The 26,817-nt window shown below is 38.9% G+C and overlaps 1 protein-coding gene across 1 annotated transcript in view; it reads left to right on the top strand.

Moving 5' to 3' along the window:
• The window catches only part of CAGE1 (cancer antigen 1), a 49,850-nt gene extending 31,590 nt beyond the window's left edge, over window positions 1-18,260 (top strand). The window contains exon 11 of the mRNA XM_037045372.1: window positions 17,616-18,260. Coding sequence (XP_036901267.1) covers window positions 17,616-17,646 — 31 coding nt within the window. The 3' untranslated portion in view covers window positions 17,647-18,260. The remainder of the gene's footprint in view (window positions 1-17,615) is intronic.
• Window positions 18,261-26,817: the final 8,557 nt, after the last annotated feature.

Here is a 26,817-nt window from a genome sequence, read left to right as displayed (position 1 = left end):
GGGTCCTGGCAGGAAAAAGGTGGTTGGCAGATCCTGCACTGGGAGGAAACGAGCAGACCCAGTGAGATGCGCAAGGTGGTTGGCTGATCTTGGACACACATTCGTGCACAGATAAACCAGGAAAAAAATGGGCATTGAGACAGGCCGCAAAACCCAGGGCCCCCAGCTATGGGAAATAAAGCCTAAAAGCACCGATTGAAAAAACATGTCGGGGTTGAGGTGCTGGGGGAGACCCCCAGCCTCATAGGAGAGTTCGTTGGAGAGACCCACAGGGTCCTAGAACGCATATAAGCCCACCCTCCCAGGAACCAGCACCAGAAGGGCCCAATTTGCTTGTGGGAAGCAGCAGAGGGGAATGAAATCTGAGAGAGATTGGAGCAAGAGCAATTGTTTCCTTTCTGACCCCTAATCACTTTAGCAAATGTGACCCCCCACATACAGCGTCACAACTCAGCCAGGGTGAAAACCTAAGGCTCCACCCTTCATACTTAACAGGCATAAACCTGACCAAAACATTATGGCTGAAGCAGAAGAACAACTGAAAGCCAATACTTTTAACTGACCAAGAGATAGCCAACCTATCAGATACATAGTTCGTGAATCGAAGTACCCAGTGAGCTAAAGCCAGCCTACAGATGCACAGTTCAAAATACTGCTAATCAGTATTTTGGTTGCTCACAGAACTGGTTGATTTTGGTCACAAATTAGATGAAAACATGAGGGCTACACTAAGTGAAATCGAAGGAGAATGCACAGGAAACCAATAGTGATGGAAAGAAAACTGGGACTCAAATCAATGGACTGGACCAGAAGAAAGAAAGAAACAAACAGAAAAGAAGGAAGAAACAATACTTCAAAAAAAGGAGAGTCTTAGGAACCTCCAGGACATCTTTAAACATTCCAACATCGAATTATAGGGTGTTGTGGACTGCTCTGCCTGGTTCTAGAAATTGTAACTCTCTACCCCCTGTGGCTTAAGGATGAGTGAGTGACTACCTCTGGAATGGGAGCCACAGGAGACAAAGCTTGTCTCTGGTAGCAAATGCTGCCTCAGTTTCCTCCCTGCCTCCAAAGCACCATCACAAGTTATTGACTGGTAAAACCCCTCAGAGGAGGAGCAACCTAGGCCAGACATGATCACTTGGGAGGCCTTCATGGAAGGACTTGGGGGGCTGCAACAAAGAGCAGTGGACTCTCATCCCCCAGCTTTGACATAGCCTGAGTCCCCATGTCCTCTGGGAGAAGTGCTTCCTGGATCTAATCCCCTTAAGCCTGAATACCTGATGGGGAGGGGTGCAGCTCCTTGCCTTGCTAGAGTGTGTCCTGGGGAAAAATCTGGCATCACAAAGACTTCCTGATAAACCTGTGAAATCTGCTCTGCTAAGAGTGCTTTCATTCATATGTTAAGGGTTCGAGCAGGAAAGCGTAAAACTCTGTTTTACGGTTCCTGACAGACTCTGACTCAAACTAAGCCCTCAGATTTCTTTGAAATGTTATCTACTGTTTGATCCTTGCAGCGCTGTATTCCTGTGTATTAGAACTCAATAAAAGGCTATGGATCAGGGGGCTCATGGCCTTTTTCCTCTGGGAAAATGGCCACCTCTCTTCCCCAAGCAGATCACATCATATCTCTGTCATGTTTACTCTTATCCGTGGCACATGGGGAGACTTTTGAGGAAAGTCACCTCCACAATAGGGGTACCAGAAGAGGAAGAGGAAGAGCAACAAGTGGAAAAGTTATTTGAACAAATAATAAAGGAGAACTTCCCCAATGTGGCAAAGGAAATCGACTTCCAGGAGGTGCAGGAAGCTCAGAGTCCCAAAGAAGGTGGATCCAAGGAGGAACACACCAAGGCACCTTATAGTTACATCACCCAAGATTAAAATGAAGGAGAGACTCCTAGAAGCAGCAAGAGATAAGGGGACAGTCACCTACAAAGGAGTTCCCATCAGACTGTCAGATGATTTTGCAAGAGACCTTACAGGCAAGAAGGGGCTGGAAAGAAGTAATGCAAGGACCTACATCCAAGATTGCTGTATCCAGCAAAGCTTTCATTTAGAATGGAAGGGCAGACAAAGTGCTTCCCAGATAAGGTCAAGTTCAAGGAGTTCATCATCACCAATCCCTTATTATATGAAATGTTAAAGGGACTTACGTAAGAAAAAGAAGATAAAAAATATGAACAGTGAAAAGACAGCAAACTCACAATTATTAGCAAGCACACCTTAAACAATAGCACACTAAGCAGACACCTAAAACAGGAGCAGAGCCACAGAAATGGAGATCACATGGAGGGTTAGCAATAGGGGAGTAGTAGGAGGAGAGAGGGGGAAAAGGTACAGAGAATAAGTAGCATAGATGATGGGAAGAAAATAGACACCGGGAAGGCAGGAGTAGTGTGGGAAATGTAGGAGCTAAAGAACTTATGACACATGGATGTGAACTAAAGGGGGAATGTGGGGATAAGGGGATGTGCAGGGTGGAGGGGAATGAAAGGGGGAAATGGGGCAACTATAATGGCATAATCAATAAAATATATATTTTTTATTTTTTTAAAAGATTTTATTTATTTATCTTTAGAGGGGAAGGGAAGGAGAGAAGGAGAGAAATATCAATGTATGGTTGCCTCTCGTGAGTCCCCTGCTGGGAACTGGCCTGCAACCCAGGCATGTGCCCTGACTGGGAATCGAACCGCGATCATCTGGTTCGCAGGCCCACGCTCAATCCACTGAGCTACACCAGCCAGGGCAATAAAATATATTTTTTAAAAAATTAACAAATAGCCCTGGTGCTGTGGCTCATTGGATTGAGCACTGACTTGTGAACTAAAAAACCCAAAATTAACAAATATATTCATCATCAGAGCAATATTTCTTTAAATTGGTGGTAGTCTGTTCTGTTAAAATTCAGTAGTGTTTGAAGTATCTTCAAATACATTCAAAGACTATCCTATAAGTTTTCAATTCACATGCCTTGGATTTCTTTAAAGTAATTTTTAATTTTTCAATGACAGTTGATGTACAATATTATATTAGTTTCAGGTGTATAACCCAGTGGTTAGACATTTATATAACTTAGGAATTATCTCAATAAATCTAGTACCCCCATCTGACACCATACATAGTTATTGTAATATAATTGATTGTATTCCCTATCCTGTGCTTTACATCCCCATAACTATTCTGTAACTACCAATTTGTACTTCTCAATACCTTCACTTTTTTCACCCAGTCCCCCAACACCTTTCCCCTCCAGCAACTGTCAAACTTGTTCCCTGTATCTATGAATCTATTTCTGTTCTGCTTGTTCATTTATTTTGCTTTTTACATTCTACATATAAGTGAAATTATCTAGCATTTGTCTTTGATTTATTTCACTCAGGCAAAATACCACCTAGGTCCATCCATGTTGTTGCACACTGAAGATTTTGTTTTTATTTATGGCTGAGTATTATTCCATTTTATATATGCACCACTTCTTTGTCCATTTATCTATTAATGGTCACTTAGGCTGCTTCTATATCATAGCTATTGTAAATTGTGCTGCAATGAACATATGGAAGTGTATGTTTTTTGAATTTAGTGTTTTGATTTTGTTGGATAGATACCCAGAGGTGGAATTGCTGGGTCCTTCTTTGTTTCTTGTTATAGCCTTTGTCTGGTATAAATATTGCTACCTCAACTTTAAAATTTTCAATTTTCATTTTCATGAAATATTTTTTTTCATTTCTGTACTTTAAGTCTATGTGTGTCTTTGGATCTCAAGTGGATACATCTTGTGGATAGCACATGTAACAGTCTTGTTTTGTTGTCCATTTAGCCACTGTATGTTTTTTGATTAAAGCATTTAATCTATCAGCATTTAAAATAATTGTTGATATGTATTTGTTACCATTTTATTATTCATATTTTAATCTTTTTTGTTCTTCTTAAAGAAGATTCTTTAATGTTTCTTATAATTCTGGTTTGGGTGACGAACTCCTTCAAATTTTTTTCTGTCTGGGGAGCTATTTATCTGACCATTATTCTAAATAATATCCTCACTGGTAGAGTAATCTTTATTGTAGGTCCTTGCTTTTCATCACTTTGAGTATTTCTTGCCAGTCCCTTCTGGCCTGCAGTATTTCTTTTGAGAAGTCAGTTGGAAGCCCCCTTGTAGGTAACTAACTGTTTTTCTCTTGCTGCTTTTAAGATTCTCATTGTCTTTAACCTTTGGCATTTTTTTCTGTAGATTTGTTTTTCTTAGTATTCTTTTTACTAGTATACATTTCTATGATACATGATTTGTGTATTGCCTTATATGCTCACCACTAAAAGTCAAATCATCTTCCATCACCATGTATTTGGCCACCTTTACCCTTTATTTGACCCTCCAGCCCCTTCCCTATGGTAACCACAATACTGTTGTCTGTGTCTATGAGTTTCAGTGTTATATTCCACATATCAGTGAATCATATGTTCTTAGCTTTTTTTGGCTTATTTTTCTTAACACGATACTCTCAAGGTCCATTCATGTTGTCACAAATGGCAGTATTTCATCTTTTTATGGCTGACTAGTATTCCATAGTATATACTTGTACCATATCTTTTATCCAATCCTCTATTGAAAACACTCTGGTTGTCTCCATGTCTTGGCCACAGTGAATAATGCTGCAGTGAAAATAGGGGTGCATATATTGTTATAAAAATGTAGATTTGAACTCAAACATCATAAACTACTTTAGATTAATAGACTTCAATTAAGTGCTTTTATTTAAAAACTAAGTTTGTCAGATTGAATTTAGAAAAACTACATACTACTTACAAGAGACACATCTTATTTTTTTAATTTAATAATTTTTGTATCTTTTTCATTACCATTTAGTCCCCTTATACCTGCCTCATGCTTGCAATCACTACACTATTGCCCATGTCCATGAGTCCTTTTTCCTTTTTGCTCAACAGACAGAAATTATAGGGACTTCTCTTCCTGGACTGGAACCCTGGGCTGGGAACTTGGTGTGGGGTGGGAATCCCTGGCTTCTCATGAGGAATTTCTGCAACCAAGATAGCGCTCTTAATTTTTATCAGCCACACGTGGGCGTGGGACCAAATCATTTCAAGGATCCACTCCTTCTACCAGTCTTGATGTTTCTTCTTTATGTCTTTAGTTATAGGACTTCTGTTCAGCTAGATTTCAGGAAGTTCTGAATGATGACTGTTCTGTACTTTAATTGTAATTTTTAAAAAATATTTATTTATTTTTAGAGAGAGGGGAAGGGAAGGAGAAAGAGTGGGAGAGAAACATCAATGTGTGGTTGCCTCTCATGTGTCCCCTATTGGGGACCTGGCCTGCAACCCAGGCATGTGCTCCGACTGGGAATCGAACTGGCGACCCTTTGCTTCACTGGCCCGTGCTCAATCCACTGAGCTACACCAGCCAGGGCTAATTGTAATTTTGATGTGGTTGTGGGAGGTTCTGAGTACCGTGTTTGCCCTGCCATCTTGACCTGCATTCCACATGCCCTGAGATTGAAAATCTGCTGTTTACTTATAAAAGTCATTAACGATACTCAATTTTTCTAGAAGACTAAATGAAGGCACTTGTTTAAGCCCACTTTGTATATACAGCTAAAATGATCTTTCTGAACTATAAATCTGATCATTCCCTTTAAAACACTTTAGTGATTTCCCATCACCTTTGGTTAAAGCAAAAAATCCTTAGTGAGGCCTACAAGTTTCTTTGTGGTATAGCTCCCACCTGTCTTTCCAGTCTCACCTCATCATTCCCTGCCTTGCTTTCAGGCACACTGAAGATATTTGTAAATCTTCAAATGTACTACATTGCCTTTTGTTTCAGGGCTTTTAGCATATGTTGTTCTACCTGGAGTGCTCAAGCTACCCTCACCCCAGTTATGTCCTACTACTCTTCAAATCTCTGCCCTTTCCTTTGAGGGACATTCACTGTCTTCCCAGTCTGAGAAAGCTTTTCCACACTGCTACAGAGATTCCTGTGATTGAATCTTTCTGTCTTTCAAACACCACTTTCTCTGGCACCTGTGGCCAGTTCAGTTTCAGGTGTAAGAGCACCTGCCCCATATATTCCTGGTTCTGTAATACAGCCCCCTCCGAAATCTCAGAGCTGTTTTTCCTACCCCACTTCCCAGCACAAGTATGACATCATCTTAGTGAGAGGTGTATCCTTTTCCAAAAATGTCCTGGTTGATTTCCTGTCCTGGCATCCCATCTTATCCAGCACGCTACCTTGTTAGTCTTTTCATTTTGTTGATGACTTCCTCTGCTGTGCAGAAGCTTTTTTGTTTGATGTAGTTTCACTTGTTTATTTTTGCTTTTGTTGTTTTTACTTTTGGTGTCAGATTTAAAAAATCACCATGAAGATCTATGTCAAAGAACTTACTACCTATGTTTCCTTCTAGGAGTTTATGGTTTCAGGTATTATGTTTAAGACTTTAATATATTTTTAGTTCATTTTTGTGATTGGTATAAGAAAGATAGTGGTCCAGTTTTATTTTTTAGCATGTGGCTGTATAGTTCTTCCAATGCCATTTAATAAAGAGACCGTCCTTTCCCCTACGGTATATTCTCGGCTCCTTTGTAGTAAATTTATTGACCAGATAAGTGTGGGTTTGCTTCTGGGCTCTATATTCCATTCCATTGATCTAGGTGTATCTTTTTATGCCAATACCATGGTTTACCATCCTGTGATCCATTGTTATAGACTAACCCTCTTGAAAGTACTCATCAAAGTCATCAACAGTGATGTATTTGCTATTTATTACTTTCTAGAGCCCAGTATCTACTGAGTCCTAGAAAAGTACCTCCAATGCCATGTCTCCTACAGACAAAGCTAAATTCAGAGAAAACAACTCACTGCCCTTTTACAGCAACTGTGGTTTCTACCCACATGAAGTTCCTGTAAATATTTTTCCATGCAAAACCAAATCAGAAATTATAGAAAATTTCAGAATGCAAATTTACAACCTTTCTTCCTAAGTTCTGTTATAGTCTGAGTACAGAGTGATCAACAGTATTTGCTTGGCTTGAACATCCTATTAAAAATCCATGTGTTTGTGTTCCTTGATCACAGAGAATAAGGTGAACTTGTGTTTACCTCTGAAACTGATATACCCAACAAATAGCCAAATCTAAATATATAGCAAATTAAAATAATATTAATACTTCCCTAATTTATAGTCACAATTCCATTGTTCTTTTTTAATGGGAAAAAGAGACATAAAAGCAAAAAGTAAAAGTAATGTAAAAACAAATGTAAAACAGTAGTGTAAAATAAAAATCTAAAAGTAAATTGTATTTCTTTGACTTCTTTTTCTTTTGTTTTAATGAAAAAGGGTGGGTACAAGAAAAGGAGAGGCAAAAGTCAATGGCAGAACAGCAATTCTGGCAGACTGAAAAATGGCCCAAATCACCCCTGAAAGCTGTGAACACTACCTTTCGTGGCAAAAATGTATCAGTTTTATCTCAAAACAATAATTCTATTAATGTAACTCAACATATCTTTAAATATTAAAAAGTGAGAAGCATGTAATTATTTTCAATAGTCACATAAAAATCCAACATCCATTCTTGATTTAAAAAAACTCTATAAACAAACTAGGGAAGATGGGAACTTAATATGGTAAAGAGCATCTACAAAAAAATTCTGCTAAAATCATACTTAATGATGAAAGACTGAATACTTTCTCAAGATCAGAAGGTATTCTTGTATTCACATTGTACTGGAAGTCCTGTCCAGTAAAATCAAAAAGAAATAAAAGGCATCCAAGTCGGACATGAAGAAGCAAAAATAAATTTATTTTCTAGATGACATGATCATCTATATAGAAAAATGTGATGAAATCTACAAAAATACTAGGAGTATTAAGTGAGATCAAGAAATGCAAGATTAATGTACAAAAGTCTATTTTATTTCTATGTACTAATGATAGATAATTAGAAATTTAAACTTAATAAATAAAAACATTTTCAATAGCACTAAAAATATGAACCACATAAAGATTTGACAAGAGATGTAAAAGACCTATACACTAGAAAGTATTAAACATTGCTGAGAGAGAAAAAGAAGACTTAAATAGAGAGAGAAATATACCTTTTTCATGGGTCTTGAGACTCAGTGTTGTTAAGACTTCATTTCCCAAGCTGATTGATAAGTTAAATGCAATCCCAATCAAAATCCCAGCAGGCTTTTACAACAGAAGTTGACAAGCTGATTCTAAAATTCACATGGAAAATCAAAGTACATAGAATAGTCAAAAGTATTCTGATAAAGGAGGACAAAATTGGAGGTCAAACATGATTTTAAGACTTTTCATAAAGCTACAATAATCAAAACATTGTGGCATTGGTGAAAAAACAGAAGGTCAAAGAAATAGAATAGAGAGTTCAGATGTAAACTCACACTTATATGGATGACTGATTTTTGACAAATGTGCAAAGGCAATAAAGTAGAGAAAGGATAGTTTTTTCAACAAGCAGTGCTGAAATAATTGGATATCCATTTGAAAAACAAAAACCAAATACCCTTTGCTTTTATACCTTCTATCACATACAAATATAACTCAAAAAGGATGCTAAACCTAAACATAAGAGCTGAAGTATAAAACTTCTAAAAGAAAATAGGAAAAATTTGGGTTAGGCATTAATTTAGATAAAACACTAAAAGCATGATCCATAAAATAAAATTTTGATAATTGGACTTCATCAAAATTAAAAACATCTTTAAAAGACTATTCTTAAGAAAATGAAAAGACAGCCCCCATCTGAAAGAACATATATCCAGAATATAGAACAAATTCTCAAACCTCAGCAATAAGAAAACAACTTAATAAAAATGGGCAAAGGTTTGAATAGACACTTCACCAGGAAGATATATGGATGACAAGTCAGCATGTGAAATGATATTCAATTTAGCATGATTAAGAGGCAAATTAAAATTGTAATGAATACAACTGCACACCTATTAGAATGTCTAAAAGACTGACCACACCACTTTTGGTGAGGATGTCACAACTGAAGCACTCATAGCCTCTTGGTGGGAACGCAGTATGGCACAACCACTTTGAAAAACAGTTTGGCAGCTACTTAAAAGATTTAACATACACCACCCTATGAGTCAGCCACTCACTCCTGTGTGTTGATTCAAGAAAATAAAAATGTGTGTTTACACAAAGATAAACATTTATAACAGCTTTATTTGTGATAGCCCTAGACTGGAAACACCCCAATATCCATCAAATGGTGAAATGATGAGCAAATTGTGGTGTAGCCACACAGTGGAATACTACTCAACAGTAAAACAATAAGTGAAATTACATGCAACAACGTGGATGAATCTCAAAATAATTAGGCTGAGTGTAAGATTCTATTATATAAAATTCTAGGTAATGCAAACTAATCTATAGTAAAAACAGATCAGTAGTTTTCTGGTGATGTGGGGGCAAAAAGGGATGGGAGGGAGGAGAAACAAAGGTATATAAGAAAAATTTCAAGGGCGATGTATATCTTGATTGTGATGATTGTTTCCGAGTTGTATATATGATGACATCTGTCCCAGAAAAAGTCCAGCCATTGTTAGTACAATGAGAATTGTTTGCGTGACATTGATATAATCTGGCAGCCATGGAAAGTGGACTGGAATGCATGTGTGAACATTGACTTCAACATACTAGTCAGCGGGGGTCAGTAGATGCCATTGAGTTAGCATGTGTACTGTGTGGCCGTAGCATTCAAAATGACTGAACGAGTAGAGCAATGAATCTGCAACAAATTTTGCATTAAGTTTGAGCATTCCTCCATGGAAACCATTCGGATGAGTCATAAGTCTACAGCTGTGGGCAGCTGGTGATTGGCAGCTTTATCACACAACACTCCTGCTTGTGCATTACACACATCTTGTACAGTTTTCTGGTGAAACTTTCTGGGTCCCCCTAGAGCCCAGACTTGGTGCCCTATGACTTCTGGCTTTTCCCAAAACTAAAATCACCTTTGAAATGGAAGAGATTTGAGGCTGTCAATGAGATTCAGGAAAATATGGCAGGCAGCTGATAGCAATTGGGAGAACTGTGTGAGGTGCCAAGGTACTTACTCTGAAAGGGACTGAGGTGTCATTGTCCTATGTACAATATTTCTTGTATCTTATATCTTCTTCAATAAATGTATCTATTTTTCATACCTTCTGGACAGAACTCATATATGTTAAAATATCAAATAGTACATTCTAAATATGTGCAAATGCTATGGAGAGTAAGTCTGATTTTTACTCTCAAGTGAGATGTCCACTTCCAAGTAGTAGATCATGCCTCCTGATTGCATGGTACAGTCAGCACCCTCATTCCACTGTATGCTGCTGCTTTGCTTGCCTGACTCTCTGCATGGGCTGTTGGTGCCCTTCAAAATAGAATATCGGTTCCTACACAGTAAACTAAGGATCTTGTATACTTAGGCTCAGGTTGTAGCTTTTTGCCCTCAGCTCTTTACACAGAAGCACTGTGTATGAATATATTTCACTGGTGTTTTGTTCATACCTGGAAAAACTTTCTGTCTTTGGGTATCCTTTTCCCCCAAGAGTTGGGTCTTTTTTTGTTCAATCCTAGAAATACAAAAGATTTAGTCCATGCCATTTCTCTGATAATAAAACATGATAGACTAAGGCTTGATATACAGAGAACTGACCTATTTAATAAATATTGTCATGACTTCTTGGATTGGAAAACTTCTCATTTTTACCCTTTGAAAACAAAAGCATGAGCCCTGGCTGGTGTAGCTCAGTGGATTGAGTGTGGGCCTGTGAACCACACGATCGAGGTTCAATTCCCAGTCAGGGCACATGCCTGGGTTGCAGGCCAGTTCCCAGCAGGGGACGCACGAGAGGCAAATCATACATTGATATTTCTCTCCCTCTCTCCTTCCCTTCCCCTCTAAAGATAAATAAATAAAATCTTAAAAAAAAAACCATTCCTCTTCTAAAAAAAAAAAAGCATGATAGCTCTGGACGATAAGGCAGAGGTTTCAAAGTGACACCCTACAAATTATAGCCTGAGGCAGAGATGTGTTTCGTTTGGTCCATACTATATTTAAAATATTTTTTAATTATTGCCAAAATTTTAAAAGGACAATTTCCTTTAAAAATTTAGATTTCCCTCTCTTTAAAAACAGATCTGACATCATTGCTGCAACATTCTCACATGGAGACATTTGGCAAGATCTGAACAGCAACTTCTTCCTTTAGGCAGGGAATGGGGTATGTGATCTCTGGTTTGTCCCAATGCACATTTACTGGGCTTCTATCATGTCACATGTTTGCCTGACTCTTTCATAGAATTTGAGGTTATAACCTGTATAACAAAATTGCCTTTACCTTAAGGATCTGTTTATAGCAGGCTGAGTAATAGCCCCTGAAAATATCCAAATCCCGATATCTGGACTCTGTAAATATTTCCTTACATGATAAAAGAGATTTTGCAAATTTGATTAAATTGAGGATCTTGATCTGGAGAGATTATCCTGAATTTTGCATTCAGGCCCTAAATGCAATTACAATTGTTCTTACAAGAGGGAATAAGAAGGAAATTTGATGACAGGAAAAGGCAATGTGACCATAGAAGCCAGTGGAGAAAAGCCAATGTGACAAGAGGGGCCATGAGCCAGGGAAGGAGGACAGCTTCCAGAAGATGGTAAAAGCAAAGCAAGGGACTCACCGCTAGAGCTTCTGGAGAGAGTATTTCCTTGCAAGTCACCTTCACTTCAGCCCAGCGAAACTGATTTCAGATTTTTGACTTCCAGAACAATGGGAAAATAAATTTGTGTTCTTTGAAGCCACCAAATTTGTGGTAATTTGTTACAGCAGTCACAGAGAACTAATACACCTTCCCTGGATGGGAATGTAAGTTTGGGAGAAGAGTATCTTAATTGAATTTACCCTCCTACATGCAAGGAAACCCACTAGTATCTCTTTTGCTAAAAGCCATATAAACAAAACACAGTGAATTTCTAGCAGGCCACTTGAATGCTGTAATCCTTCCTGTAATACTGTTGCACGTTTTCCTATGTTAAAGCAGTTCACAGCTCAGGGGTATTATTTTTAACAGGTTACCCCCAGGATCATATTAGGTTTACTCATACAGAGTGATCAATTCTCTACCCACCATGTAAACAAATAGAACACCTAAATACCACTTTACAGGTTTATTACTATCTACTTTGTTTCATCACCACTGGGACCTACAATGGGAAAAGCTGATTAAATAATCTGAGTTGCTAGGAAAGAATCTCAAATACTCATACAGTGAGATGGATGTGTAACAGTGAGAAATTATAACCCACTCCATCACTTTTTGCCACCATTTCTGTAAGGGCTGACTCTGACTAATATGTAGCTTGAGGATAAACAGCATGTTTGTATAAGAATACTAGAAACTAATTTCAAAAGATACGGATTCCAACCTTCAGGCATCCCAGCTCCAGGAGATTTACTGACCTTCATCTGTGGAGCCAGGATGACACGAAGCCAGGATGATGTGAATCCGGAAGGACTAAACCAGAATGATGCACGCTGGACCATCTGTTGTCTTATAAGAATGGACTGTGCTTGTCAGCACGTAGATAACTTTTCAAACCCCTCCCTTGATCTCTTTGTTCTGTTTCCCTCTCCCTCCTTATAAAAACCTCTGCCTCGCCCTGGCTGGTGTAGCTCAGTGGATTGAGCGTGGGCCTGCAAACCACACCATCGAGGTTCAATTCCCACTCAGGGCACATGCCTAGATTGCAGGCCAGTTCCCAGCAGGGGACTCATGAGAGGCAACCATACATTGATATTTCTCTCCTTCTCTCTTTCCCTTCCTCTCTAAAGATAAATAAATAAAATCTTTAAAAAAAAAACCTCTGCCTCCACTGAGATGTGGAGGTGAGTTTTGAGACACAAGTCCCCCACCTTCCAGACAGCCAGCATCTGAGTTAACCACTTTCTTTTACACCAGCACCTGCCTCAAGTATTGGCTTTTGTAGCAGCAGAAGCTGGACCTGTGCTCAGTTACAGATAGATGATGTGGAGAAAGCTAGATCACATTTGAATTTATCTATTTCAATCCTCCAATGAATCTATAAAATATTGGTTTATAGAAAGTCACTTTTAGTCATAAGTTTGAATTGTTTCTTCTCTCAGTTTAGAAGAGAGAAATAAACATTTGGAAGATTTAATTAAGAGGCCCAGAGATAGAGTCAGAAAAGCAAGGTACGTTTTTTTCTTTTTATGAATAATGTCTTTAACTTTAGAATACATATATAATAAGTAATACATTAATGTTTTTAAATTTTTATCTGTTGATTTTAGAGAGAGGATGGGAGAGGGGCAGAAAGAGAGAGGGAGGGAGGAACATCAATTTGTCGTAACACTTATTTATGCATTTGCTGGTTGATTCTTGTCTGTGCCCTGACTTGGGGATCGAACCTACAATCTTGGTGTATATAGACAATATTCTAACCAACTGAGCTACTGAGCTGGGGCCTAAGTCATACATTTTTAAAGGCTTTTCTTCTTATCTCAATTTAAGATAAATAAGCTATTATATGAATGTGCTTGTTTATTATTTGTTTGTTTGCCTAGCACAAAATAGTTTCTTGGTAATTTCTTTGTATGATCTGAATTGGAAAGCCAGATTCCCTGCCCTCATGGAACTTCTGATCACTTCTAAGGATTATGAAGGATTATAAGGATTATGAATTAAGATTTTGCCTACAATAAAACAGCTTACGCTGCTATAAATATATAGCAGACAAGATTTTCTTACACTAATGTTAACTCTTGTCAGCATTTGATGCTACAAGATATGTTTGCCAAGCTGATGGCAAATATAGTAGGATTGGCTATATTGTAGGATTTTAAAATCTGACTGTCCCTGGCCTAATTCCTGAGGTGCTAACATTTACTAGTTCCCAGAATGAGAGTAAGTTTTCCCCATGTGCAGAGGTTTGAAGAACTTGTTTCATGACTCATATCCCTTGGCCAGATCCTATATATATATATATATATATATATAACATAGTTGTATTTGTAAATGGTATGCTAAACAAACATGACCCATGATTTAATCAAAATGCAAATTTAATGTCCACCAGCTTTAGTGGTGGACACCACCTGCCCTTGGAAGTCAGTTTTTGCTCTCTTTGCTCACAACCTCCTCCATTTACAGCAGGAGAGAGGGAAAGTAAGGCTGTAGGACATTCTTACGTGGCTGGGTGGCTACAGAATCTCTGGGGTTGGCAAATGGCTAAAGCTGATTCTCTGTCTTTGGAGCTTGCCTTTTCTGAGGACCTCTGTCCTACAATTCCCTTGACTCAGGCTGATGCATCTGTGCTCCAGTGGTTACTTGATATTTCTTCATCAGCCCTAAACAATTGGGTGTTCACTTTCAGCTAGCTTCTTGCTTCTGGTTGCCTTCCAGGCAGCCTTGGACAGAGCCCAGAAAAGTCAGCTGTCACCTGCATGGTTCTTAAGAAACTTGACATACATCCTTCAAGCTGATTGCAACCTCAAGGAGACTAGGCTGCCCCAACGTAGCCCCTCTATCCTTGTGCTGCCACATCTTGCTTTATTTAGTTGTATCAGGCATGAGTGTATCATATCCTGTTTCTCAACTTTTAGGAAAAGAATTTCAAAGTTCTTCAGGTGATCTCCTGGAAACCCCTCACAAGCACTTAGGTAAAAGAGGTAGAATTACTTCCGGGTAATGGGAGCTTACAACCTGACAGAGTCAAAGAACTCTCTTCTCTCCTCTTCCCCAATCTCTGCCAAGATTTTTCTTATACCAACGTTAGCTGTAGTGTTACACTAATGTAAGCCCTTGGCTGAGAAAGGAGGAGGAAAAGTTCTACTTTTGAATGAAGATTAAAGGGTTGATATTTAAAACTGAGCATTCTGCTCACTGAATTGAGATTGTATTTATGCCTCACAGTGAGAACTTAGAGTGAGTAAAAAAAAAAAAATCATTGTGCAATCAGCCAATGGCAAAGGAAAAGCTTCCCAGCTGAGAGACAAAAGTCTAAAGTAGAAGGAGGAGGCAGACATTAAATTTGCATTTTGATTATATCATGGGTCATGTTTATTTAGCATACCATTTGCAAATACACCTATATTTTAAAAATCAACCCCCTTAGCAGATTTATACTAGTATTTTCAAAGTCATAGATTAACTACAATTTTTTTCTTAATATGGAACGGTATAATCTGACGTTTGGCATATCACAGATGCTCAGTAATTGCTAATTTAAACTGAATGTGAATCTTCTGAGTTGCTGAGAGAATCTGTGAAATATTTTTTCTAGAATTATCTTAAAATAAGAAAGTTTACATACCAATGTACACATTTTTCCCTGGTTCAGATATTTGTTTACTGTATAAATAACACGTGGGCTATTTTCACAACTAATTTGAGGCCCATTTGTATAGATTAAGCTTGGCTTTGAAGCAAGGGGGTGAGGTAGAGCAGAAGAGTAATTAAGACTCTTTCTTAGAAAACTTAAGACTTATATCATCCGTTAGCCACCACTGTTCACGAAGCCTTTCATTGGCCGACTGACCACACTGAATTCAGCATGGGAACACGCTGTAGACTACCTCCGCATCATCTCAAAATTATCGTATTGCTTTTGCCAATAATCTTCAGTAGAGGAAAAAGTGGGATATAGGGAGAAAAAGTGGGCATTTGAATAGCCTTAGATGTCTTATTTTTGCTCCTAGTTCTTAATCACTGTCAAGGAAATTTGTTAGGTTCTCAAGTCATAGCCAGAATTTTATCCTAAATTAATCTATGAGAATGTTAAAACATAATGAGACTGTGACTCAATATATTTACTTAATTACAGTGAAAATGATTCATACATACTGAAAAGCTTTATCTTATTTTTTTAGGGTCTTATAGTTCTACACCAAATGTCAGTTGCTCCTTGAGTGAGGGAAAGAATATGTTAAATAACAGCATACTTGGTTCACTATATATTTTAGCTTTTCATGCCACCACCACCTCTTTTATATGTATATTTCCTCTTCTATTTCCTACAGACCAAGAAGATTAGAAAATCATCCAAAATTCATGACCATGGTAGGTCATAATGATGACCATTATATCATCATATTATATAATGATTATATCATCACATTATATAATAACATGGAATGTTATATTGCCATGTGTTTTGACAATAACACAAGAGTAGATATTAGTTCCTGAAGTTACATTTCATTAGTGTTCAGCTTAGCTTTTCCCCTCTATCCTCAAATGAGGGCCCCTTTGACCTCTGATCATAGTTCATCCTGATTAGAAGCCCCTCCCTCTGGACCTTTCCTTAACTCCATCCCCACAGCTACTGCTTCACATGAAGCCCTCATCATTTTTCTTTTGGCCAGCCACAGTCATCTTTTAATTGGAGTTTTCTGCCTCCAGTTTTGCTCCCTGCCTTCTGTCTTCCACAGAGTAGAGAGAGTGCTATTTCAGAAGCAAAATATGATTATACCCTTCCTCTACATAAACCCTTCAGTGATCCTCAGTTGCATTCAGTATCAAATCCAGTCTTCTTAACGCAGCACATAAGGTCCTCTATGATGTAGCCTTTTCCTTCCTGTCCAATCTTCTTATTCACTGTTTCCTCCTTGTCATTATACACACCAACCATGTCTAGCCACTTGAAACTTTCTAAACGTGCCGTTATTTTTATGCCTCCTGGTTATTGCCCATGCAGTTTCCCCTACCTGGAATGCTCTTTTTGACTCTTTTCCTCCCACTTACTTCACTTCCCACCTCACAAGTACTTGCTGCTTAAGCTCCAGCTCCCCTATGAAGCCTTTCCTGTCCTGTCTACCAGATGGAACTGACTTGCTTCCTCTCATGTTTCTACACTGTAACCTCTGATGCAGAAACACCCCTAACATTTCATTACAATTCTCTGCTTACCTGTCCCTTGACCAGAACTCTTTTAGTGCAGGAATTGCCTCACATTTATTTTGGTATCCCCAAGCACCTATTCCATAATAGGTGCTAAACAGGAGTGAGTATCAGACTAGCTTGGCACCCAGACCAAAGTTACACTCACTAGTGTTGTTTCTGGTAGGAGATAACAGTTGCTGCTGCCGCTGCCTCTGTCCAGCCCCAGGCCATGGAGTGTATTCATACATAGCATGGCCTACTTGTGACACAGCTCTGTGGAGGAAGAGTACAATCAAAGGTCTTCACTCTGTATGCCCCATTCAGACCCAGCTGTTGCAATAGTTGAGTTATGAGTACACCTTAATACTACCAATTCTTAGTGATACTGTGCTGGTGAATCACTTCATGGACTATTAGATGCTTGCTTCTAATCCTTTTTTATCATTCTGCCAGCTGGCAGCCAAGCCAAGGAAGATGAAACACAACTAGCCTTTTCCTTATCATGTTCCTTAATGGGAAAAAGCTGAAATCATTAAAATATAGTATTGGTATTATTTATTACCTTCATCTATCTATAAGTTTTCCTCGTATCACTTTTCCATATGTAATCAACAGTTAGCTATTCTGTCACTGAATGTGTGTCTTTCCTGAAAACTTAACATTTTTTCCATTTATTTATAGATGCCAGATATTTTGGAAGGAAGTAAAATGATTTATATTAAACAGGACTGAAGATTAAACATTAATCATTTTTGTCAACCACTCCAGGAGCAGAGTCACTAAGTATAGTACCCAGATCAACTTGTACAAATGATACATTAAAATTGCATAAATGGTGAAATTCTACATTCCAAAAAATGTGATTACTTTCTAATTTCGTCCTATAAACAAACATATTCTACTTTAATAAAACTAGATGAATAAATACAATAGCTTATTTTGGACATTTTCCAAATGTCCATTTTCATTTTCACAGAATATCACTCCCACATTATTAGGTCTTTAACAACACATAAAAATAGTCATGTATCTCATTTCAACCTTCTTTTCCCCACTGCAGGACATCCTTTTTCTTTCTAGGCATGTAGGCTCTGCCTCCTGGTATCCAAATTCAAAGGGACACTAATTTGAAATTCTTTGGAATTAAACCCCAGATGAAAGGAGAGGACTGTTTTTTTGAACCCTAACCTTTCTAATTTCCACCTTAACATAGTTTGGGGGAATTAGTTCTAAATTTAAACAAAGGAAGCAAAAATATCTGATTTTGTGAGATGTTATCAAAAAGATATCTGAACATAACATATTTATTTTTGTTTTTGATAAATCTCAGAGCCAGGATGGAGGTATAAGTATTTAATCAAAAATATACCTTGAGTGAAAATGGGAGAAATTATTTTATCTCACTGAAATCAGTTTTGCACTTAAATTAGGTAAGTACAAGAGGAAAAATATATATATATATTTGGCCCTGAAGAAAGTGATGAATTAATAAAAGATTAATAATATATATATAAACTATATATATAAACAGATTAATAATATATATCTGTTATTATTATTGTTATTTTTGTTGGGGGATTCTCTAAGACAGGTCTTAAATTTTGAAACATAAAATTTGTTTAATTTCTCAGATTCAAAAAGTTGCAATAAAATATAAGACAAACCATCAGAAATGCACACAGAGTTTACAGGTATAACAGTGTTTCAGAAAATTAAGCATGGAAAACTTTGTAAGTGATTCAAGTTTTAAAAAGAGATATTATCATCATCGTCATCATCATCATCAGTTTCCTGGTATCCTCTAGGGAAAATTAAAATATTATAGGAGAAAGACAAATATTAAGATAAAGATGGCGAATGCAGTCCCCAGAATCTGCACACAAATGCAACAAAACAGTTGGGATGCAAGGATTAACACCGGTTGTTGATACAGGACTGGGTACTTAAGTGCTACACTTGCCATGTGTATTATTAGATGTGTATGATCTTTTACCTTCAGTTTGTCTCAAAATGAATGTGCCACCTTTGGTGCATGGCTCAAGTATGCATAGTCTAAGGCTATCCTTCTTTCAATAAACATTTAGTGACTGTCAATAAACTATGTGATAGACTCTGTGTTAGAAGCCAAGGATATGAAGAAAAATCAAGCAAAGATTATCACCGAGGATGATATAATCTATTGGGGGAGACAGATTAAAACTCTGTTCCACCATGTTGTAGGTGTAATCGCCCAGGGTGCTTTAAAAGCATGGATGAAATGGCCCTGGACTATTTGAGAAAATCTCAGGGAAGATTTTACAGAAATGGTGACGCCTGAGCCAAATCATTGTAGCTGACTGGGTGTCCCATAGATGGAAGAGGAAAGCAACAGCACACTCAGAGCCACGGAGGCCTGAGACACCCTGTTGTGTTTGGTGAACCAGAAGTACTATCTAAAACCCATGCTCTTCCTATGACAAGAGGTGAAGATAATCATGTTAAATGCCATGCTAAGAAGTTTGGTCTTCATCATATAAGAAGCTCTGAAGGATAAAGACAGGAGTGATGGAATCAAACATGCATTTTTGAAAGATCACCCTAATAATATAATGGTGGTAATGCTAGAAACAGAAGTACCAGTTAAGATACTGCTACAATGTTCCAGGCAAGAAAAACTGAGTTCAGGAACTAAAATAGTGGCAGTGGAAATAAAGAGGGAGATATGAGTGCAAAGTGATTTCAAAGGCAAAATGAAAATGATTCAGGAACTGCTTAGCTATGGGAGTGAAGAGATAGTCTAGGAAGCCTAGCGGGATTCTGACTGGGTGGTTGTCATTTTAACTGAAGGAGAGAATCCAAGAGGAACAGCTGGCTTTGGAGAAAGATATGCTGAGTGTGAGGCTGCTGTGAAACATTGGGGAGATTTTTAGTAAGTAGTTAAATATATGTTGAGAAGGATCCAGTGGCCCAAGAAGGGACTAAAGATAAAGAACAAAGTAGGTGTAACTGATGAGTCAAGGTCTCCGAGGGAAAAAGAGGAACTAGGTTCCACAGCACAGCATAGGAATAGGGACACCTCTTCTTTTGAGACTGAAGAAAGGAAATCAGGATAGGCATGGTCAACAACTATGAGCTGTAATGTAGTGAGTTGAGGGAGCTCATATGAGGCTGAAAGCTTCGCTGTTTTCTGGCAGTGGGAGGCGAGAGGGGAGAGGTGAAGGTTTGAAATAGCCATGGCTTCTGCCTCCACAGAGCAAAGCTTTGGTTCTCACCACAGGGTATGACAAGGAGTTACAATTTTCTTTCTGCCTCAGTTTCTGGATTTTTCACTTTTTTTCTCCTTCCCTCGTCTCTTGTTCCCTTGATTCTGACCCATTGCATCTTCTGGAGGATTTCCATGAAGGATTTTTACTTTCTTCCACCTTTAGTTTATAACTCTTTACTGAATTCTTAACCTAGCCTAAAAAATAAATATATCCTGAACCCTCTTCCCCCCTTAAACTGTCATGGTCCCTCTCTTTTCACTTCCCATTGTACCTTCTGAAAGACTATTATTTACAGTTTACGAAGCACATATTATCTTAATCAAGTGACTATCTCAACTGACAGTGTTTCTGTTAAACATTTTTTTCGAAGTGGCAGTCTTAATAGGCCACTCTCGTGTTTAAAGGCTACATAATATTTCACAGAATGAATATATATATATATAATTTATTTATATATATAATTTATTTAATTATGTTTTATGGACAGGGTTTCAAGTTCTTCCTTCGTAGTCCTGCCTCACATGCTCTGTGCCAAACTGCTTGTGTGACTTGGCCCACAGCGTTTCCTTTTCTGAGAATGCCATCCCTCTCCTAACTAAACTAAACTTCCTCCTTTTTCCAGCTCCACTATGCAGTTCCTCATATTTAAAGTATTTATATCCTTCAAGGCCTGATTTAAATGTCACCTTCATCCTTGTGGGAAAGCAATACCTATCTCCTCCATTTTATCTATGTTCTAAATTGTAGCCCTTGGGAGATAGTATATACAGCAAACAGCACTCAACATAGCATGAGGAGATTGCAGTTCAGACCCCACTCCTTCATACTAGTTGTAAGAAACTGAGTTCATAGTCACACTATTTTAAGAGCAATTATAGGACTGTGTTACTATTGATGTAAAAATGTAAATACTTTGGATAGTATGTCTCTCTTTAATAGATTATAACATTGACCTATAAAATATAACTCAATATGAATCAGTGACATATATATTTCAAATCTAGTAGATCCAGTCTGAAAAATACAAGGGCTGTGGGAGTTAGTATGGATTCGTGATTGTACCTGATTCAGGGGTGAGTTGTGAAACTGGATGATCTTCCTGTATTTAGCAAGGCCAAGCTTGCCTGAAGAACAATTAGAATTTTCAAACGAATTTTTTTAGTATGACATGGTGAAAATACAGTTGGGGATACTTACAGGAAATGAGGCCAAGGTCGAAGATGTTACAGAAACAGAATTTTCGAGATGTCATGGCACAACTACTCCACTGATGCATTCCATTTGGATGAGAAAATACAAACAGCCTGACCAAAGGCTTTGGTACTGGAAAAATGGCATTTAGGAAAAACTCAGTTCTTTCCCTTCTGTGTTTCTCCTTCACTCTCACTCTACTATCACTTTCACAACACTTCGGACACCACATTTGTGGTGGGTTCTCCTCCACCAAGCAATTCTCTGCAACGTCAGCTGACTGTCCTATAATTGAACTGAATTCTAACAGTATGTACCCAGAGGCAGCATCAGATCCCACAGATCAAGGCCTCGGTCCCACAAGACTGCCCTCACCCCACTTCAAATGCCAATCCGAAGTCTAGGTTGTCAGCTGTGCTTCTGACCAGCTGTAAATCAGAGGTTCCTAATGACCCCCGCCCCGGATTCGATTAATTTGCTAGAGCGGCTCACAGGACTCAGGGAAACTCTTATGTTTACCAGTTTAGTAAAGAAAACAAGAACAAACACATCAAGGGACACACAGGTTGGGTCTAGGAGCTTCTGTGGGGTTGGGGTACGTCACCCTCCCAGTACTGGGATGTGTTCACCAACCTGGAAGCTCCCTGAATCCCGTACTTGTGAGATTTTATGGAGGCGTGTCACGGAGGCATGACTGATTATTAACTCCATTTCCAGTTCCTCTTCCCTTTCTGGAGAATGGAGTGTGGGACTGAAAATTCCAAGCTTCTAATCATGGTTTGGACTTTCTGGTGAAGAGCCCCATTTACAAGTCCACCCAGGGTCACCTTATTAAAATGAAACATGCTCCTAGTGCTCTTATCACCTAGGAATTTATAAGGGTTTCAGCAGCTCTGTGTCAGGAACTGGAGCACAGACCAATATATATTTTTTTCTACTATCTTACAAATAGGTATAAAAACTACAGTATAGAAGCACATGAGGAATCACTATGATTAAGATCCATCTATGTACTTGTCCCTTTACTGAGGGATGATTTACATACCACAAAATTCACCTATTGTAAGTGTACAAGGTAATGATTTGTAGTAAAATTTTAGTCATACAATAATCACCACACCTAGTTCTAGACTATTTCCATCACTTCCACCCCCAAAACTTCCTCTGATCTGTTTGCAGTCCATCATTGCTTCCACCCCTAATTTCTCTAGGATTCTGGTCAGTCTTGTTCCAGGGAACATTCAGCAGAAGGGTTATTAGGACAAACTGTGATCAACTGCTGTGTTTGAGCATGAGATGTTGAGGCAACCACTTGGTTAAGCTTTAGTATTTTCCTGTCCTTTGTCATGATCCATCTCATTTTTTGTAGAGGCCAGCTGGCAAGTTACATTGGAGTTTAATAGAGACCAACGCCCCTCTGAGAATGGCACACATCCTACCACTGCCCTGAGGGGTGGTTGTGATTTTAATTTACTATTCTCTCTGGGGAGGGGAGTGGTAGTGGCAGTTTCAGAAACTTCCAGTAGGCCTTTCATACTCTTAATACTCTTAATAGCTCTTACTAGGAAACAGTATGAGGCTTCTTTCAAACACCATTCCATCTGTACTTTCAGGAACCAGATATGGATAGGTCTGATAACCTCAGGGACCCAATGTTAGCTTGACCTGGATCCCACATAATTCTACTTTTAAAAGGGTCCAGTTGGGGTCCTGGATATAATGTCAGTTCAGACCTTGTATTCAACAAGCCTATAAAAGTCTGGGTGTTCCCCTTCCTCAATGCATAATTAGTGTGAGTAAATGTCCATCGGTTCCTTTGAGGAAGTATGGGGTATTTGCTATTGAATGTCAATTGTGGTGCTGTTTCCGGGCTCCTAACCACAGGAAGCGGGCCTCTCTACAGTTAGTTACTGGGTTCTGGGACTGGGAACTGGCTCAGGCCATGCTGAGAAAAAGAGCATGATTTTTTATTGGGGTGACTGTCCTCAGCCTACTGATCTTTCTTGATTTATTTAATTATATAAATTAAGCAGTACATTGGATGCTCATGTATCTCATTAACCAGTGTCATGGCTCTCTGCAGGTTACTCCTCCTGTTCATCCCTATTACCTCTCCCCCAGTTTGACTTTGCAGCTCATGGTGATAATTGTGCCCACCTTGTTTCTGTTGGTTAAATAGTGCCATTGGCCATCTGTCATCCCCAATGCTATAGCCTCGTTCCATACACAGTATCTCTCACCCTCAGCCCTGGTCAATGGAGGACAGCTGACCACTGGTCTTAGTGAGCCTGGATTCCCCTTCACCCATGTATTCCTTATTGCTTGGGAAACAGAGTGACCTCCACAGCTTCTCACAGAACATGCACTGGTGAATTTCCAGCCTTAGTATTATATTCATTCCAACAGGCCACACTGAGGGGCCAGGCAGAGACAAGGAGTGGGTGGGACAGGTGGAAGGAAACTAGGAAATCCTAGTTGTTATTGAGCCTAGATAAGTGTTAAAGGAGGGGTTGGGGGCGCTTAGATGATGACTTTTGGATTTAGCAAAACGGAAATGTTTTAGAGCAGGGGTACACGTAAAAGCCCAATTGGAAGACAGAGAAGAAAATTAAAAGGTGAGTTAGTGAAGTTTTACTGTGTCAGAGAGCCAAGAAATGAGGCCGTTGCTGAAACAGAACAGAGGCCACAGGAGAATTGTGCTTTTTAAGATGCACACTATTATAGTTTATTCATATGTTGATAGGTGCAATGAATCGGATAAAGAAATTTATTAGGAGCTAGAGAAAGGAGGACTACTTTCAGAATCACATGTCTTGAGCAGGAAATGGGATCTAAACCACAAATGATAAATGGTTTATGATAGGTCTATAAATTTTTTTTATTGTAACAGCAGGGAGGGCTGACCACGAGTGTACAGGTGGCGGTAAGCAGTGGAGTTTGTGGTGAGTAATCATGTGCTTGTGACTTTTTCTCCTCTTCTCAATGAAAAATGAGTTGGGAGAGCTAGTGGGGAGGTCTGTGAATTACGAAGAAAGAGGGCCATATGGGAATTGTGCTTTGGGAGGGTGGGACAGAAGGCAGGCCCTCCTTCTTGGTGAAGAGTTGGGTTGGTGAGCCAGGACTCCTTTGAAAGCCTTCCTTATTTTTTGCTTATTTTCCCATCATGCCCCCTTTTCATAAGGATCACAAAAAATTTTTTTCTATCACATGTATGGTATGCAAAACCTAGTGGGGTATTTTTAGCCTTTGCTTTGTGAAAGAACACTTAAGTCTTTGCTTTCATGTAATAAACATAACTTTTTTTTACTTGATACTTTTTCATTTCTTGTCAGGTCTACAATTGAAATTAGGTTGCAAATATGAGGAGTAAAAGTGTCATGTTACAACAAATTCAATAAATATTTTCTGAGTTACAACTGGGTGTCAGGCACTATTCTGTAACATCGATTCAAAGGCCCAAAGATTTTTGGCCTTGCCCTGGCCAGGTGGCCTAGTTGGTTGGAGTGTCATCCTGTACACCAAAAGGTTGTGGGTTTGATCCCTGGTCAGGGCACGTACCCAGGTTGCAGATTCAATCCTAGTTGGGGTGTGTCCAGGAGGCAACCAATGGATGTCTCTCACATCAATGTTTCACTCTTGGGAAACAGAGTTTCCCAAGAAACCTTCCTCTATAAAAATCAGGGTCATCTTATCTCTAAAGTCAATAAACATATCCTTTGGGGAAGATTTTTTTTAAAGGTGTATAAAACAAAAATAGATTCCTGGCCTCACAACATTGACAGGAGACAGGAAGAACACATAGTAAAATATATATTGTTAGAGGGTAACGAGTGCTAGGAAAAACCAGGAGATAAAAGGGAATGGAGAGAGAGAGCTCGAGCGAGCCCAAGCAAGCACTAGTGAGTGCAGGGGAAGGAGGGAGGAGGGCTGTAGTTTCTCACATTGGTATGTGAGGCTAAGCCTCACTGACAAGTGACAGTTGAGCAAACGTTTAAAGGACATGAGGAAGTTCCTTAGCTACAGTGCTACCTGCAGAATAAAGCAGAAGAAAAACCAGTGTTATTAAGCACATTTGCTAATGCTGATGAGAGAAATCTTAAGTAATCAAAGGGAAAGAAGGCTCTGCTTTTATAAATTCTAAGTGAATAAAGTAACAAGAGTGGAGAATCATCTGTGGATTTGCCTGAGCTGTGTTCTTTTCCTGGAAAGCAGTTATCTTCAAGGTGACAGGTGTAGTGGTGACAGTGGGACAACACGGGGGAAAATTTGGGCAGACCTAAATAAACTAGTAGATGGAATTCTTAATTCCATAAATTAAAGATTCGAACCAACTAAGGGAGAGAGCTCTTGCATGGGAACCAAGGGAAATCTGCTTACTATAGAGAGAATGTAGATCACAAAAATGCAGAATTTGTGGGTACTAAGATTAGGGTGAGGGTTTTATTTCTCTGATCCATAGCCTACTGCTTCTATGCCAATTGGACACAAGTTTCTGTTTTCTGTTTCTATGCTTTTTTTGTTTCACTAGGTTCATCACATCAGTCACATCCAGAGTAGATACGCTTGTGTTTGTCCTTCCTGTGTCTTTAGTAGCTGGTTGTTTAAAATTCAAGTCGCCATTAAAATCCATTAGTGATCGTTTAATAATATAATTGGAGTGAAAGTCCTAGTTTAAGCCTAAACTGGATTATCCTCAGAGGTTTAGGCTATGTCTAAGCATGTCCTAAGAACTGGAGAGACAGAACTACCAGACCCCCTTTAACATAAAGAATGAGAATCTTCTCCACTGGAAATCAGTCCTCTGAAGAAAAAGTCTGTGAGAGACTGTTGGTCCAGTGACAGAGAGAGTGATTTTGAGTTTAGCAGAATGCCTAACTTTTTTACAGTCCACACCAGTTTCTTTCTGGGGCTAGGGGAGAGCAGCAAGTCAAGTAGAAGGATGTGTTTGTCAAAACACCTGTCAAACTCAGGAACTCAGAGTCGGTCTGAAACAGAAAGTGCTTCAGAATTGGGAAGTTAGATTCCCAGCCACATGAAAGTGAGGTCACCAGCTTGGTGGCTTTGGCACAGAGAGGCAGCTCTGGTAGCCATGCATAGAAGTACAATCAGCAGCAAAGTGGGAGGATGCCTTTTTAGGGAGTCCCTATGCTTCTGCTGGGTGCCTCAGTGGCAGCAGCCACCCCAGCATTGGTGGCCTGGCAGAGATGCGCTGGGCCAATGTAGGAGGACACAAGATGTTCTAAGACAATGGGGGCATGGAGGCTGGAACGAGACTGTTGTTAGGTTCAAATCTTACCATCAGCCATTGACTAACTTTTAAGTCTTGGGTAAATTACTAACCTCTCTGTGTCTCACTTTCCTTCTGAGTAAATAATATCCAGCTCATAGGGATTTTTAAAGATTAAATTAGATTATACATGAAAGCACAGTTCTAAGGGGCAGTGATG

Source organism: Sturnira hondurensis, unplaced genomic scaffold (genome assembly GCF_014824575.4).
Source record: "Sturnira hondurensis isolate 20B ecotype Veracruz unplaced genomic scaffold, ASM1482457v3 Scaffold0004271, whole genome shotgun sequence".
In the NCBI taxonomy this organism is placed as follows: Eukaryota; Metazoa; Chordata; class Mammalia; order Chiroptera; family Phyllostomidae; genus Sturnira; species Sturnira hondurensis.
The sequence above is the reverse complement of the archived record's forward strand: the minus strand, read 5'-3'. Positions and strand labels throughout refer to the sequence as shown.